Below are 14635 nucleotides of genomic sequence, written 5' to 3'. Positions count from 1 at the left end.
CGACCCATGATGTTATCAAGATGTGGCACTTGGTGGCATACAGAAGATGAAAATTATTACGAAAAGAATTGATTGTTACTCACCATAAAGAATATATGTTGTGCTGAGTTGCAGGAAGGCACAGTGAAAATACTGTTTCACATTGAGCTTTTGGCCAAAGCCTTTTTCAGAAAAGAAAGTAAAACACAGATATAGTTTGCCCAGAGTGCCTTAGATAGTGGTCATGCATGCGTGAGGTATGCTGCTCATGTGAATGTGTGTGTGTTTTCCTTTCTTTTCTGAAGAAAGATGTGGCCAAAAACTCAGAGTGTAAAAGCCTTTTCATTGTGTTTGTCAGCAACACAACTTGTTATTTTTATGATGAGTAGCACTTTATCCTTTTCTAATTGTTGATATTCCAATGTGGACTTCCGTTGTTAAAACATGAAAATATTAATTTTGCTTCAAGTGGTACATAATTTTTCGAAATTTAGGTTGTTGTAACAGACTCATCTACAGCGTATCTCTGGGCCTAAGTTAGGTTAGAAGGTGACAGTTTGATTGAGAGTTTACAAAACCATACTGGTCTGTATTATAGTCTAGGATCCGGGTGAGGCTGAAACACGACAGTTCATTGTGTGTTGGTGAAGCCAATACATGCGATCTCTTGAGAGTAACTGAAATACTTACTGTGATCAATATTTTAAGAATAACTGATTTGATGAGTGGTTAAATCCAGTATTTTGATAGATTGTGTTGCATTGTTATGTGGATCAATCATTCATGTCGCCCTAGTACAAGAGATGAGCTTGTAATAACTACATTATCAAGCAAGTATTACATGTGTATACAACTGAAAGACTGTATAGCAAACTGTCCTAGCTGTCAGAACTATTAGTTTGTCTATTTGCAGTGCTAAGAATCTTGCCTCCTAAAAGTTAGGTACTGGCTAGCAATTCTGTCTCATAATTTTATAGTTTTTGTCAGTGAATTTTCCTCTTGATACAATCAACATGAGTCTTTGTGACATTAAGATTTAAACTGTTTGCTAGGAACCAATTGCAGGCATTTTCATCTATGGTAAGAGCTGTGTGTGGTAAGGTTGAGTTTGGACCCTTGATTAGTATGCTAGTGTCATTAGCATTTCGGATGAATCCTGTGGGACAATTTTAAGTGCCACTCCTTATGAGTTTTTATGTTTGTGTACATATGCCACTTCAACAGTAATATTAAATCATAGAAATGTAAAAGAAACATTGCTCTAGCTCATGTCTTCTATCACAGCGACTACAGTTAAAATGATAAACATAAATTTGTACACTCCAATGCAGGATGACAGTATAAAATTACAATGATAGGAGTAGCACTTGAAAATGACACAATACTGAAATCAGCTGGTTGTGTAATATAAATGACAGTGATTGTATGACAATGAAGGTGAAATATGGAATTGTCTGTTAATATGTTTAGTCACTTAGATACATGCTAAAATTTGTAATAAACAGTTTTTTAGAGTGAGGATATTGCTGTCAGAACTGCATAAAGCACAAATGTAGGTTAGATCTAGTGTCATAGTATGTAATATGTTTTTTTGCAGCACTGAAACTTGAAAATACATGTATTACAAGTGTAACCTATACTTAAATCGTTTCAGGCCTGGAGCAATTTATGGCTTTGTTTCATAACAACTCGTGAGGCAATTTTAAATTAATTTGGAAATTGGATGCCTGATTCGTATTGATGATCACAAACATACATGCAACTATCTCTCTCCTTCCCACATTTTTTCAGAAAATTTAGGACTTAACTGATAAATCTGCTGTATCCTTAATTGTTCAGCGTCAGAGTTTGCACCGTATAGTAAGAGTTTTTTAGGGGCACGAGTGACAGAAATGCTGCAGATGATCCGAAGTTCGTGTATTGATCTCACATACGGAAAAAGGTGAGTCAGGCTTCATAGTTTGGGAAAATCCATGAATCCAGAATTCTAGACTTCTGTTGGCACAAGCACACTATCCACAGGAAAAGAATACACAAAAGCACACAAAGAAAGTAATAGTGGGAGTTCATTCTGGACTTTAGCGAAAATTACTAGATGTATTGAGAGAGAACTAATCTGAAGGAAATAAGTAATAAATTAATGAGTCAGGAGAGTAATAGAGATGAGGGTGCAGGCGCAGGTGTGTGTCGCTTACTATGAAAGTGTCGGCATCTTGGTTGTAAGGTTGCAGAACTGATTCCGAATGCATGTTGTTAACAGTGATCATGTAAATTTCGAGCATCTTTTAGATATATATCCGGATCCCTGTTGTGAGTTTCCAGTATACATCTATCTTCAAGGTAATGAATTCAACACATGTTGCTGCTAAAATGATAGAAGACTTACACACTAGTCTTCTCTATGAACTAAAACCGACCAACTTTGACCATGAACTGCTTCCAGGCAGGATTGAAGGCATGTCTTCATCTGTTTATTTCCTTATTCAGTGTGATTCCTCTGCAAAATGTAGTCCTTACTGCTGACCTTATAGGGTAGGAGGTGATAACCTCTCTTTGTGTTTGGTTGCTGAATGCTGCTAATCCAGAGATGCAGGAAAGAAAGTATTCTTCTATAGTGGGTAGTTGCCTTCTCCTTTTTTCCTTTGCTGTGAACATACTATCATGGAACCATTTTAATAAATTGATTTCTGGCTAACTCAAAATTATGCAGACTTTCTCTTCATGTTGTTCATATCCTTGGTAACACTTCAGTCATTTTGAAATTGTGCCAAAAATTACTTTTTCAGGGGAAATTTTCCTATTAAATTTACCATCTCATTGATATGGAAATAATCGACCCATAATTGTGGGCATTTGGTTTGCAATCTCTTCTACATTTTAAATCTGTAGCTGGATTTAACATTAATGAAATATTTTGTAACTCCTTAGTGACGGCTAGACAAAACAGTTGTTGGGACCTCAGTTCATGTGTGTCAGGGCTACAAAAGTTTCTTGTTCATGAACACACACACACACAAATTTTGAAGCAATTAACACGGAAAGTTCATATAAACAGTGGAAATTCCAGCATGGACTGTAACAATGTAATGAAAAGGATATTTGCTACTCACCGTACAGAGGAGATGCTGAGTTGCAGAAGGGCAATACAAAAAGACATATGCACACAATCATGAAAATGCAACTCACACACACATGACTACAATCTCTGGCAGTTGGAGCCAGTCTGGCTCCAGGCCTTGTTGGGTGAAAGATAATTGTGTGACAATCTTTTTGTTGTGCCTTTTTGCAACTCAGCATCTCCGCTGTATAGTGAGTAGCAGCTATCCTTTTCATTATATTTAAAAGCACATTGAAATTTTACATGATGATTTTAGGACTCTTTTAAGCTAATTTATCTGATACAAGTGATTTTACTCAGACACAAATAAAATGTTGGAAGTTGGCTTCTGTGTAAATAAACATGCACTATGCACGTATTTTGCACTTCCAGTTGGCCAGTTTTGTGACACATTAATGCCATTATTTGTCATGAAACAGTGAAAGTAGTTGAGAACATGTATGCAAGTGTTTTGCATGAGGCAGTGCAATACTACTAAACACTGCAGACAAAGGCATGTGACATACTGACTTTTTTTCAGTCACTACTTGCTGATGCCAGCCATAGGAATTAAAATGCGAACTGCTGTCAATAAAGGATGTCTCAGTTCCCACCATCTCATACCAGACATCAATCAAAATTACTCCATGCCTGCTAATCCAGCCCATAACCTTTTTTTCGACGCCTCCTTTGATGTCGGGTATGCAGGCCGCTCCTCCTCCCTACTACCCCCGGGAGTCCGCTTCCGTCAACTGCTCCATTCTCTTTCCTTCCGCTTTCCTAAAACCTTCTTGACAACTTGGGGTACAGCACCGCCTTGGCTCCGTCCCCGGATCGACTTGCTCAGAGACCTATGTCAATTTCCCAAGGATGGTACCCCTACACTTGTTTACCGTCGGGCATTTGCTGCTCTATGTGCACAAATGACGGAAGCCACATTTATTTACACCGATGGCTCGAAAACATCGTTAGGTGTAGGGAGTGCCTATATTGTTGGCGACACCCCAAATCACTTTCGGCTTCCCGACCAGTGTTCGGTTTATACTGCGGAGCTTTACGCTATTCTCCAGGCTGTCCACTACATCCGCCGCCATCAGCGGATACAGTACGTAATCTGCTCAGATTCTCTCAGCTCTCTCCTAAGTCTCCAAGCTCTTTACCCTGTGCACCCTCTGGTCCACCGGATTCAGGACTGTCTGCGCTTGCTCCACCTGGGGGGCGTCTCGGTGGCGTTCCTCTGGCTCCCAGGACACGCTGGTATCTGTGGAAATGAGGCGGCCGATATAGCGGCCAAGGCTGCAGTCTCTCTTCCTCGGCCAGCTATTCAGTCTCTTCCGTTTACCGATCTACGGAGCGGTTTATGTCGCCAAGTTGCTCATTTATGGCATGCGCATTGGTCAACACTTCCCCATAATAAATTGCGGGAAGTGAAAGCCCTTCCTTGCGCTTGGACCTCTTCCTCCCGAACGTGTCGTCGGGAGGAGGTAATTTTAGCTAGACTCCGGATAGGGCACTGTCTTTTTAGTCATCGACATCTTTTAAGCGGTGATCCTCCCCCACTCTGTCCCCACTGCTCTCAGCCGTGGACGGTCAGACACCTTTTAATTGAATGCCCCTATTTTAATCCGTTACGCTCCCGTCTACAGCTATCGCCTGATCTATCGTCGATTTTAGCAGATGACACGCGCTCAGCTGACCGCGTTCTACAGTTTATTAGTGACAGTGAAATGACGTCAGTCATTTGAACCTTTTTTTTTTTTGGGGACAACCAACCCCTTTCTATAGTGGACTTTTAAGCATTCCTTCTGCCTTTAGTTTCTCAAATTTTCTGACTTTGTTTCCATTGCTGCTGATTTTAAATTTCGTTTTTTTCCTGTTTTCTACGTCACGGGCTGGGCGCTAATGACCATAGAAGTTTTGCGCCCTAAAACCACAAAAAAAAAAAAAAAAAAAAAAAAAAAAAATCAAAATTACTCTTCATTGGTGTTTTCAATTTGTACACACAACAAACATAATGAAATTACCTTTATAAGATCTGAATGTTGCGTTAGCCCAATAGTGAATCCCTTAATAGAGGTCACTTGCACCAGTGGCTGAAGTGTTAGTCTATGAAAGACACAGTCAGATACAGATAAATTCATTATTGAAGGTGACAGTGACCACAGTAGTCTACACTCACACATTCATAAGAGGAATGAGATCAGGTATGAAAACTGAGGAAATATTTATAATAATAATGTACACTTTAGATGGAAAAGAGAGTCCATTGAAGAGAGTGGTTTCACATAGTGGTGGGAGCAATGGAGTAAGATTATGTGGTTAGAGGCAATGTACTTACGAAATTAAGAGTTAAGCCAGTAGAGTCAATTTGCCAGCATCCCCCGACATCATTGAGGAGACAGCACTGCTGCAGATATAAATTCTCCCTTCCACTAAATGGTGGTAGGAGATATTGTTTCCATGTATATTTATTGCATCAATTGTAAACAATTATATTTTTTTAGCTCAGGTACAGTTCTGAATAAAAACTGTTCTAATTCCCAGTCTGAAAGAGCCAAATGGCAACAGGTAAAGTTTTATAATAAGACTGATCAAAATAGCAGGATGTTCTGTAGCCAACTTTACTGTCCCTATCAGTTATGGACATTTAAAATATCAGCTCAACATGATACTGATTTTATACCTTCATTTTATCATCTACTATGTCACACAAGTAAATTGAGGAGTGTAGATCTCACTTTAAAACTGTAAGGTGTTACAGTAAACCTGTTGCTGCTAAATTCAGATGCAATAAAAATCTGGTTTCTTCTTCCTGCATTTTTTATAGCATCCCATTTAACCCTCATCCTTGGATTCCTGATCCAGATGAAGGCTCCTGTTAGTATGGATCAACAATATTTTAATTATATATAGTGTTTAAAAATTTTGAATGTGCTATGGACATCAGTGTTCCCGTCACCTTTTTCATAAAAAAACTCTTTCTCCATGGGAAACTGCAAAAAAGTTTTGTGTGTGTGCAGTTCAGGTACATGCCATAGATTTTTCATGAAAACATTGGGATGAAATCATAACAGTGTTTTGTGTTAACATGTAAATTAATTACAAATCTCTTTAATATAACGGTTATACAGAAAGTATAATAGTTACAGGGTAGATAAATCGGAAGTTTGGCTGCAGTATGTTCAATGGGCCAGCTACTTAACCGTATTTAGCAGTTTTTTCATTTCCTTTTTAATGCTGCCATATCTCTCACATTAACTTGGCACTGGACATTTTTCGCTTTTGGATTCCTTTTCACGTGAGATTTCCACTGATTGTATATTTTCTATAATGGTGAGTTTATTTATGAGTCGTACATCTTTCATTATTTTTAAAAATTTTCAGTTTAATATTGATTTTCACTTATGTTCTGCCAAATATTTTTATTGTATCACTTTGGTTCCTAGCAATATTATGCAAGCTCTTCACAGTGACACCTGAATTAATGCCCTAGCTAAATGCATTTCCGCACTACACCAATAGTCTATAACTACTAACAAAGCTAAATTGCAACAATCGTGTTCATGTACTTACAATGGTCGGGGCCAAGACACTGAGACAACGACATAACAGGCAAAACAGATACTGCAGACATGATCTATCCATTGTGGGATCAACCATTGTTCTTGCATTATTAGTCTCTTAGTTATTGTGATTCAGATCACAGATTTTGTCACACAAGGAAGTTTGACTGATGGGTGAATGGATGTTTTCATATCAGTGTTCTTGAACTCTGCCACTGCAATCAGCTATTCAAGTGATGACGAGAACACCTTTAAAAATAAGTGACACAATCATGATTCACAACTTCTTATGTAGTAGACTGTTTGATTTTCCGGTGAAGTGTCAGTGTTTGTGAAGTTGAAGACAACGTAACCTACTGGATTCTTCTGTGCAGTGCGCCATAAGCACCATAATGCCATTAGTTGCTGATTAAGTTAGTGTCTTGACACACAGGTCACAGGAAAGTAAATTTTAAGAACCTGCGTCTGTTTCTGCTGCAGGCATTAAAACATCAGCTTAGGATAGAGGAAGAAGATCAACTTCTATCTTGAGCTATTACAGTACCATCAGTCAGAGAAATTTGTTCACCTTACTAATGAATATTAAAAGGTGAATCCCATCCTTTAGTTTAAGTATTATGGAATCCTTGTAGAATGCACTAAGGATTAGACCTCTGGGAAAATAATTCTGTAAATGTAATTGGTTCAGTCTGGATGCCATCACAAACTATAACATTCTAATGTTTCTTATATTGTTAAAGAGGCCAATGACTGATTACAGTGACATTAAAAATCTTTTCTGAAACTGAAACAGTACTAACGTACACCACGGCAAAAGAGATAGACAAGACACAAAAAAACTGTGGGCCCGTTAGTTTCCTCATCGCTTCATATTCACCAAAAATATCACCAGCCACATAGAAAGCTCTTGTACTTTTAATCAAGCACCAAGAAAAGTTAGCTTTAGAAGTGGATATAGCACAATGAAAAATTTCTGAGTAGTGGACAAAGCTATAAAATGAAGCAGTGTGTATGAAGTACTTTCTCTTCTGGGATACATAGATTTTGAAGTAGCTTTTGACTTGGTTTCAACAACATGTATCCTAACACCCATAGAGAAGCAACATATTAATGCAACCTATGTTAATGTACTGAAGGATGTCTATGGATCAGTGCTACAACCTGTCTTGGACTTCACTGTAATTGAAAGCAAATCAAAATTAAAAGAGGAATCAAGCAAGGTGACTCCATGTCATTGAAATTGTTGCAGTGCAGATAAACTTCAACAGTGAGTGAACAAACTTAATAGAGGAAGTTTGAAGTAAATGTTAATATGTACTACTCTCAGACTAAAATGATGTATAACTAATCAACTGTAAATAAAATGACGCAGACAAACTATATATGGTATGTGGGAGAAGAATTTTGACCTATAGGTAAAGCCAGAGCCAGCAAAGTAATACATGTGCATATTACATTATTATCTTTGCCTATGTGTTAAAGTCTTATGCTTGAAAGTGGCTTAATACTAAAACTGCAATTAAAAAATAAAACTCTTAACAGCTGAAAGCAAGATGAAATTCTTTAACAGATTTCTACAAGCTGGGGACCCATTCTACAAGAAAGTAAAAACAGTTCATTTCAAAAGACGCTAAGGTATGATTTTGTACTTTTTGTCTGATTTCTGCTTACATCTGGACGTGTCATCTGTATGCATATTTTCCAAGTATTCCGATGTGTGGTAGTGATGATTTTCTCCAAATTACTCTCTGGCTTGCAACACTGCACATTTCTTGACATGTGATGCCGCGGCACTAATGTTTGTTTACATTTGAAATATCTGACCTATTTAAACTTTTAGACACACATGTGCATTGTGTCAATTATGTACATCGTATGCAAAGGACCTACCCCCATGAACCATGGACCTTGCCATTGGTGGCGAGGCTTGCGCGCCTCAGCGATACAGATGGCCCTACCGTAGGTGCAACCACAACGGAGGGGTATCTGTTGAGAGGCCAGACAAATGTGTGGTTCCTGAAGAGGGGCAGCAGCCTTTTCAGTAGTTGCAAGGGGAACAGTCTAGATGATTGACTGATCTGGACTTGCAACACTAACCAAAACGGCCTTGCTGTGCTGGTACTGCAAACGGCTGAAAGCAAGGGGAAACTACAGCCGTAATTTTCCAGAGGGCATGCAGCTTTACTGTATGGTTAAATGATGATGGCGTCCTCTTGGGTAAAATATTCCGGAGGTAAAATAGTCCCCCATTTGGATCTCCGGGCGGGGACTACTCAAGAGGATGTCGTTATCAGGAGAAAGAAAACTGGCGTTCTAGGGATCAGAGCGTGGAATGTCAGATCCCTTAATCGGGCAGGTAGATTAGAAAATTTAAGAAGGGAAATGGGTAGGTTAAAGTTAGATATAGTGGGAATTAGTGAAGTTCGGTGGCAGGAGGAACAAGACTTTTGGTCATGTGAATACAGGGTTATAAATACAAAATCAAATAGAGGTAATGCAGGAGTAGGTTTAATAATGAATAAAAAAATAGGAGTGCGGGTAAGCTACTACAAACAGCATAGTGAACGCATTATTGTGGCCAAGATAGACACGAAGCCCACACCTACGACAGTAGTACAAATTTATATGCCAACTAGCTCTGCAGATGATGAAGAAATTGATGAAATGTATGATGAGATAAAAGAAATTATTCAGGTAGTGAAGGGAGACGAAAATTTAATAGTCATGGGTGACTGGAATTCAAGAGTAGGAAAAGGGAGAGAAGGAAACATAGTGGGTGAATATGGATTGGAGGAGAGAAATGAAAGAGGAAGCCGTCTGGTAGAATTTTGCACAGAGCACCACTTAATCATAGCTAACACTTGGTTCAAGAATCATAAAAGAAGGTTGTATACATGGAAGAATCCTGGAGATACTAGAAGGTATCAGATAGATTATATAATGGTAAGACAGAGATTTAGGAACAAGGTTTTAAATTGTAAGACATTTCCAGGGGCAGATGTGGACTCTGACCACAATCTATTGGTTATGGACTGTAGATTAAAACTGAAGAATCTTCAAAAAGGTGGGAATTCAAGGAAATGGGCCCTGGATAAACTGAAAGAACCAGAGGTTGTACAGAGTTTCAGGGAGAGCATAAGGGAGCAATTGACAGGAATGGGGGAAAGAAATACAGTAGAAGAAGAATGGGTAGCTCTGAAGGATGAAATAGTGAAGGCAGCAGAGGATCAAGTAGGTAAAAAGATGAGGGCTAGTAGAAATCCTTGGGTAACAGAAGAAATACTGAATTTAATTGATGAAAGGAGAAAATATAAAAATGCAGTAAATGAAACAGGCAAAAAGGAATACAAACGTCTCAAAAATGAGATCGACAGGAAGTGCAAAATGGCTAAGCAGGGATGGCTAGGGGACAAATGTAAGGATGTAGAGGCTTATCTCACTGGGGGTAAGATAGATACTGCCTACAGGAAAATTAAAGAGACCTTTGGAGAAAAGAGAACCACTTGTATGAATATCAAGAGCTCAGATGGGAACCCAGTTCTAAGCAAAGAAGGGACAGCAGAAAGGTGGAAGGAGTATATAGAGGATCTATACAAGGGTGATGTACTTGAGGACAATTTTATGGAAATGGAAGAGGATGTAGATGAAATGGGAGATACGATACCGCGTGAAGAGTTTGACAGAGCACTGAAAGACCTGAGTTGACAACATTCCATTAGAACTACTGACAGCCTTGGGAGAGCCAGTCCTGACAGAACTCTACCATCTGGTGAGCAAGATGTATGAGACAGGCGAAATACCCTCGGACTTCAAGAAGAATATAATAATTCCAATCCCAAAGAAAGCAGATGTTGACAGATGTGAAAATTACCGAACTATCAGTTAATAAGTCACAGCTGCCAAATACTAACGCGAGTTCTCTACAGACGAATGGAAAAACTAGTAGAAGCCGACCTCGGGGAAGACCAGTTTGGATTCCACAGAAATGTTGGAACACGAGAGGCAATACTGACTCTACGACTTATCTTAGAAAATAGATTAAGGACAGGCAAACCTACATTTCTAGCATTTGTAGACGTAGAGAAAGCTTTTGACAATGTTAACTGGAATGCTCTCTTTCAAATTCTAAAGGTGGCAGGGGTAAAATACAGGGAGCGAAAGGCTATTTACAATTTGTACAGAAAGCAGATGGCAGTTGTAAGAGTCGAGGGGCATGAAAGGGAAGCAGTGGTTGGGAAGGGAGTGAGACAGGGTTGTAGCCTGTCCCCGATGTTATTAAATCTGTATATTGAGCAAGCAGTAAAAGAAACAAAAGAAAAAATTCGAAGTAGGTATTAAAGCCCACGGAGAAGAAATAAAAACTTTGAGGTTCGCCGATGACATTGTAATTCTATCAGAGACAGCAAAGTACTTGGAAGAGCAGTTGAACGGAATGGACAGTGTCTTGAATGGAGGATATAAGATGAACATCAACAAAAACAAAACGAGGATAATGGAATGTAGTCGAATTAAGTCGGGTGATGCTGAGGGAATTAGATTAGGAAATGAGACACTTAAAGTAGTAAAGGAGTTTTGCTATTTGGGGAGCAAAATAACTGATGATGGTCGAAGTAGAGAGGATATAAAATGTAGACTGGCAATGGCAAGGAAAGCGTTTTTGAAGAAGAGGAATTTATTAACATCGAGTATAGATTTAAGTGTCAGGAAGTTGTTTCTGAAAGTAATCGTATGGAGTGTAGCCATGTATGGAAGTGAGACATGGACGATAAATAGTTTGGACAAGAAGAGCTGTATCAAACCAGTCTCAGGACTGAAGACAACAACAACAACAACAATGCAAAGGAAATTCACATAAAGTTATGTAATTTTAGTCTGTTGTTGTTTGGCATATTTCTCATGTGTTTATTTTCTCTGGAAATTGTTGGGTCTCTCCAGTAGTTTGTAATGTGAGTTCCTTTATGAGATGTCTGCTCCCTTACCACTACTTCACTTCATTTGTTATTTGACTTGTTCTGCAAAGCATTCCGTGTGTGAATTTCAGTATTTAGTTTCTGTGTATTTTCTATAGTTCCTTACCACAGTCACCTGAAAAATGCAATTTTCTTTGTTAATCTTTGTTCATAAATCAGATTTTTATGTGGATTGATAATTATTTGCTATGAAAACATATTTTTTATGGGCAATCTTAGTTATAACATTGGCCCATAAAATAAGCAATCATGATGTATCTGAACAATTAAATAATTGTTCAAACCATGTGTTTTTTAATCATTGGCAGATGCATGTTATTATCCACGACCTTTTCATCTTTCAACAAGAGAGAATCTAATTGTTAAGATTACTTGTTTTGTTCAATGCAAACTAAATTAGTTTTGTTTGCAAAATGTTTTAAAAAGTGTTATTAAGCTGGTGACAGTCTTTTGTATTATAATCAGATGCATATTCTTTATTCAGAAAGAGTCACTTTGAGGTCTAGCTTGAGTGCATTTGAAAGTTAAGATTCAAACTAGAACGTATCATCCATGGGCTTAACTCTGGGGAAGCAGTGCCATTCAAAAGAGAACTTTTTCAAAGATGTAAAGTGTATTAAAAAGGATATGAATTGTAGATTGTTTTGTGCACATTTACACATTTGAGAACTGTAAACTAACTTGTTTCAGATGGAGGGGAGAGTGGTCTTGCACAGAATGATTATGAAGCATCTGTTGCAACACTGAAATCCCTTGCAGCTACACTGGATGCAGACTGTGTCCTATTAAGGGAACGTAAAGTGGAGAAAGGACTTACAGGCCAGTACCTTGTAAGAAGGCGAATAGATCAGCAGGACTTCTTGGAAATACGGTATATTAAGTCTTACATCCTTGGTCTGGAAAATTCTCCATTGCTGTGTTATGTATTAGAAGCAAGGCCAATTAAACTTTACACTCTCTCAAGAGACCACTGTTGTCCAGCAGAGTAATGTCATCTCTGAGTAACTGTGATGAAGTTTTAATTTTGGAGCCACTAAGACCATATGAGCATGACTTCATTCCATTTTTCAGCATAAAATCTCAGCAGGAACATTGGTCACAAGTCCTGTGATGGGCATTATTGATGCAAGGGAGTTTGGGGAGGGGCATATTTTCAAGGTAACACACCAAGAAACATATGTAGGTGCATTTGTCCCGTATTTTCTTTCTGTTTATCCGATGTTGGCTGCCAATATGTAATGAAAACTAGCTACATTCAGTATGTGTTAATGTGCAACTCCACACTGCTTGAGCAGAATGCTTAGAGAGTGGATTGCTCATTCTGGTTGTATCTGTATTAGGGCACTGTGTCTGTGTGGGGAAGCTGCATGTGCAGCACTCATTCCCTTTCACTTGCTTTCCTTGCGGCTTGCCCTCATGCGGCTGGCAGTTCTTTTTATTGCCTTGTGGATGAGTAATTGATGAGTGTGAACTGACAAGGGTAAATCTCCCACCAACTGAGGGAACATTCAGAGGTGTACAAATTCTCCTTTGCGTGACCCGTTTAGCTTGCTGCACCTGATGACAGGTTGCACTATTGATCCACTTTGACTACAGAATAGCCACCTCATTCATCATAACAGTGGATGCAACAGAATGAACAAACCAAACTTAAAGGAGACGGACATAAATTAAGAATTGGGGATTATATCCCCGACAGGAAAGAGAGCCCAAATCCAGAAGGGAAATGTTATTGTGGGTTTATGAGGCAGCCTCAAGTAAATTGGCAGGTGTTTCACAATGCAAATTGTGTAAAAAGTTACTAAACACCCATTTGTGAATCTTGAGTGTGTTACGACATGTTTGTAAATTTGACCAGCAGTTTCCTCTCTCCATAAATATTTTGAAAGAGGACAAAGACTTAGTGACTGAAAAGCATATGGAAATGTGTGCTAAGGACTTGAGCCCATTTAGTGGTATATAGGCTTTCTGAATTGAGAGTATACATTGATTGAAATAGGCTCAGTGGATATTAAAAACCATGTTCTTGTGGGTAAGCAACTTAGTGCAAAGAAAGCTTAGTATGAAAGAAAAGTTTCTTGTTTCAGATATGTACTTTTTAGATTAACATGATATGAAAAACAGACTTCATGTTTGCTAAAATGCATTTTGTGAATTTAGAATTAACTATTTTGTCCACATAGAATGAATTCAGTGAACCCATAACACACACCCTGGAAAAAGTAATTAAAATTGGTGTAGGTGAGGTCATATTTGGCTGGAACCCACAAAGGTTTCAGAAAGTAGACTTCTGAAACCTCATTTCAGTTGGTGTTGGAGTACAATAGGCACCTTCCAGTTCTTAGGTACAAATGATCTTGACTTGCAGAGGTGTTTCTGCATACTGCAGAAAACAGTATTACAGGTGACCTGATGATGGTTCAAATGGAGAGTAACCAATACTAGTCGAAAGAGGATGAAGTTGCAGAGAAAACAGTTCATATCGAAATATATAAATAAGCCAGAAATATGCCGGAGAGGAGAAAAAGGTCAAATAAAATCCACCACTTCCTCGACTACAAGTACCTAAAGTGAATATATCTTTCATTGAGACACACCTTGCAATACTTGGATAAAAAAGACTTGTCATCATCTTACGAAACCTACTCATAACACTACAATAAAAGCGTGCAGAATCAACTGCTATGTAGTGTAGTGCAGTGGGAAGACAGGGAAGCAAACAAGACTCCTGTAGCCTGCTTGGGTTGGGCGTAGCTTGGCTTGGATGGGAATAGAGCAGACTACCCCTTCTGGTGATAACGTGTGTCAGCTTGTCTGCTTGGCTAACAGGCAAACGTGGGCAGGTTAAAAGCAAAATGTGTACACCTCAGGCTACATCCCAATGTAGCACTAAGTGTAATAGTGAATAATGGAAGTGTATTGTGTGTGATCAGTCTATGGCTATGCAACTTAGGTGTGAGCCAGCACTGAGCTGTATGGTTGCCACTTGACGATATGTGCTGACCATACTGCTATTTCATTAGATG

General features: G+C 38.7%; 1 protein-coding gene across 2 annotated transcripts in view; it reads left to right on the top strand.

Moving 5' to 3' along the window:
* LOC124788460 (GTP-binding protein 1) overlaps nt 1-14635 on the top strand; it is a 152928-nt gene that overhangs the window by 28031 nt on the left and 110262 nt on the right. For both annotated transcript variants that reach the window (XM_047255734.1, XM_047255739.1), the window contains exon 4: nt 12300-12480. In XM_047255734.1, the coding sequence (XP_047111690.1) occupies nt 12300-12480 (181 nt within the window). The remainder of the gene's footprint in view (nt 1-12299; nt 12481-14635) is intronic.

The sequence above is a fragment of the Schistocerca piceifrons genome, chromosome 1 (assembly GCF_021461385.2).
Source record: "Schistocerca piceifrons isolate TAMUIC-IGC-003096 chromosome 1, iqSchPice1.1, whole genome shotgun sequence".
NCBI classification, from domain to species: Eukaryota; Metazoa; Arthropoda; class Insecta; order Orthoptera; family Acrididae; genus Schistocerca; species Schistocerca piceifrons.
Note: the sequence above shows the minus strand (reverse complement) of the source record. Positions and strands in the feature narration are given on the sequence as shown.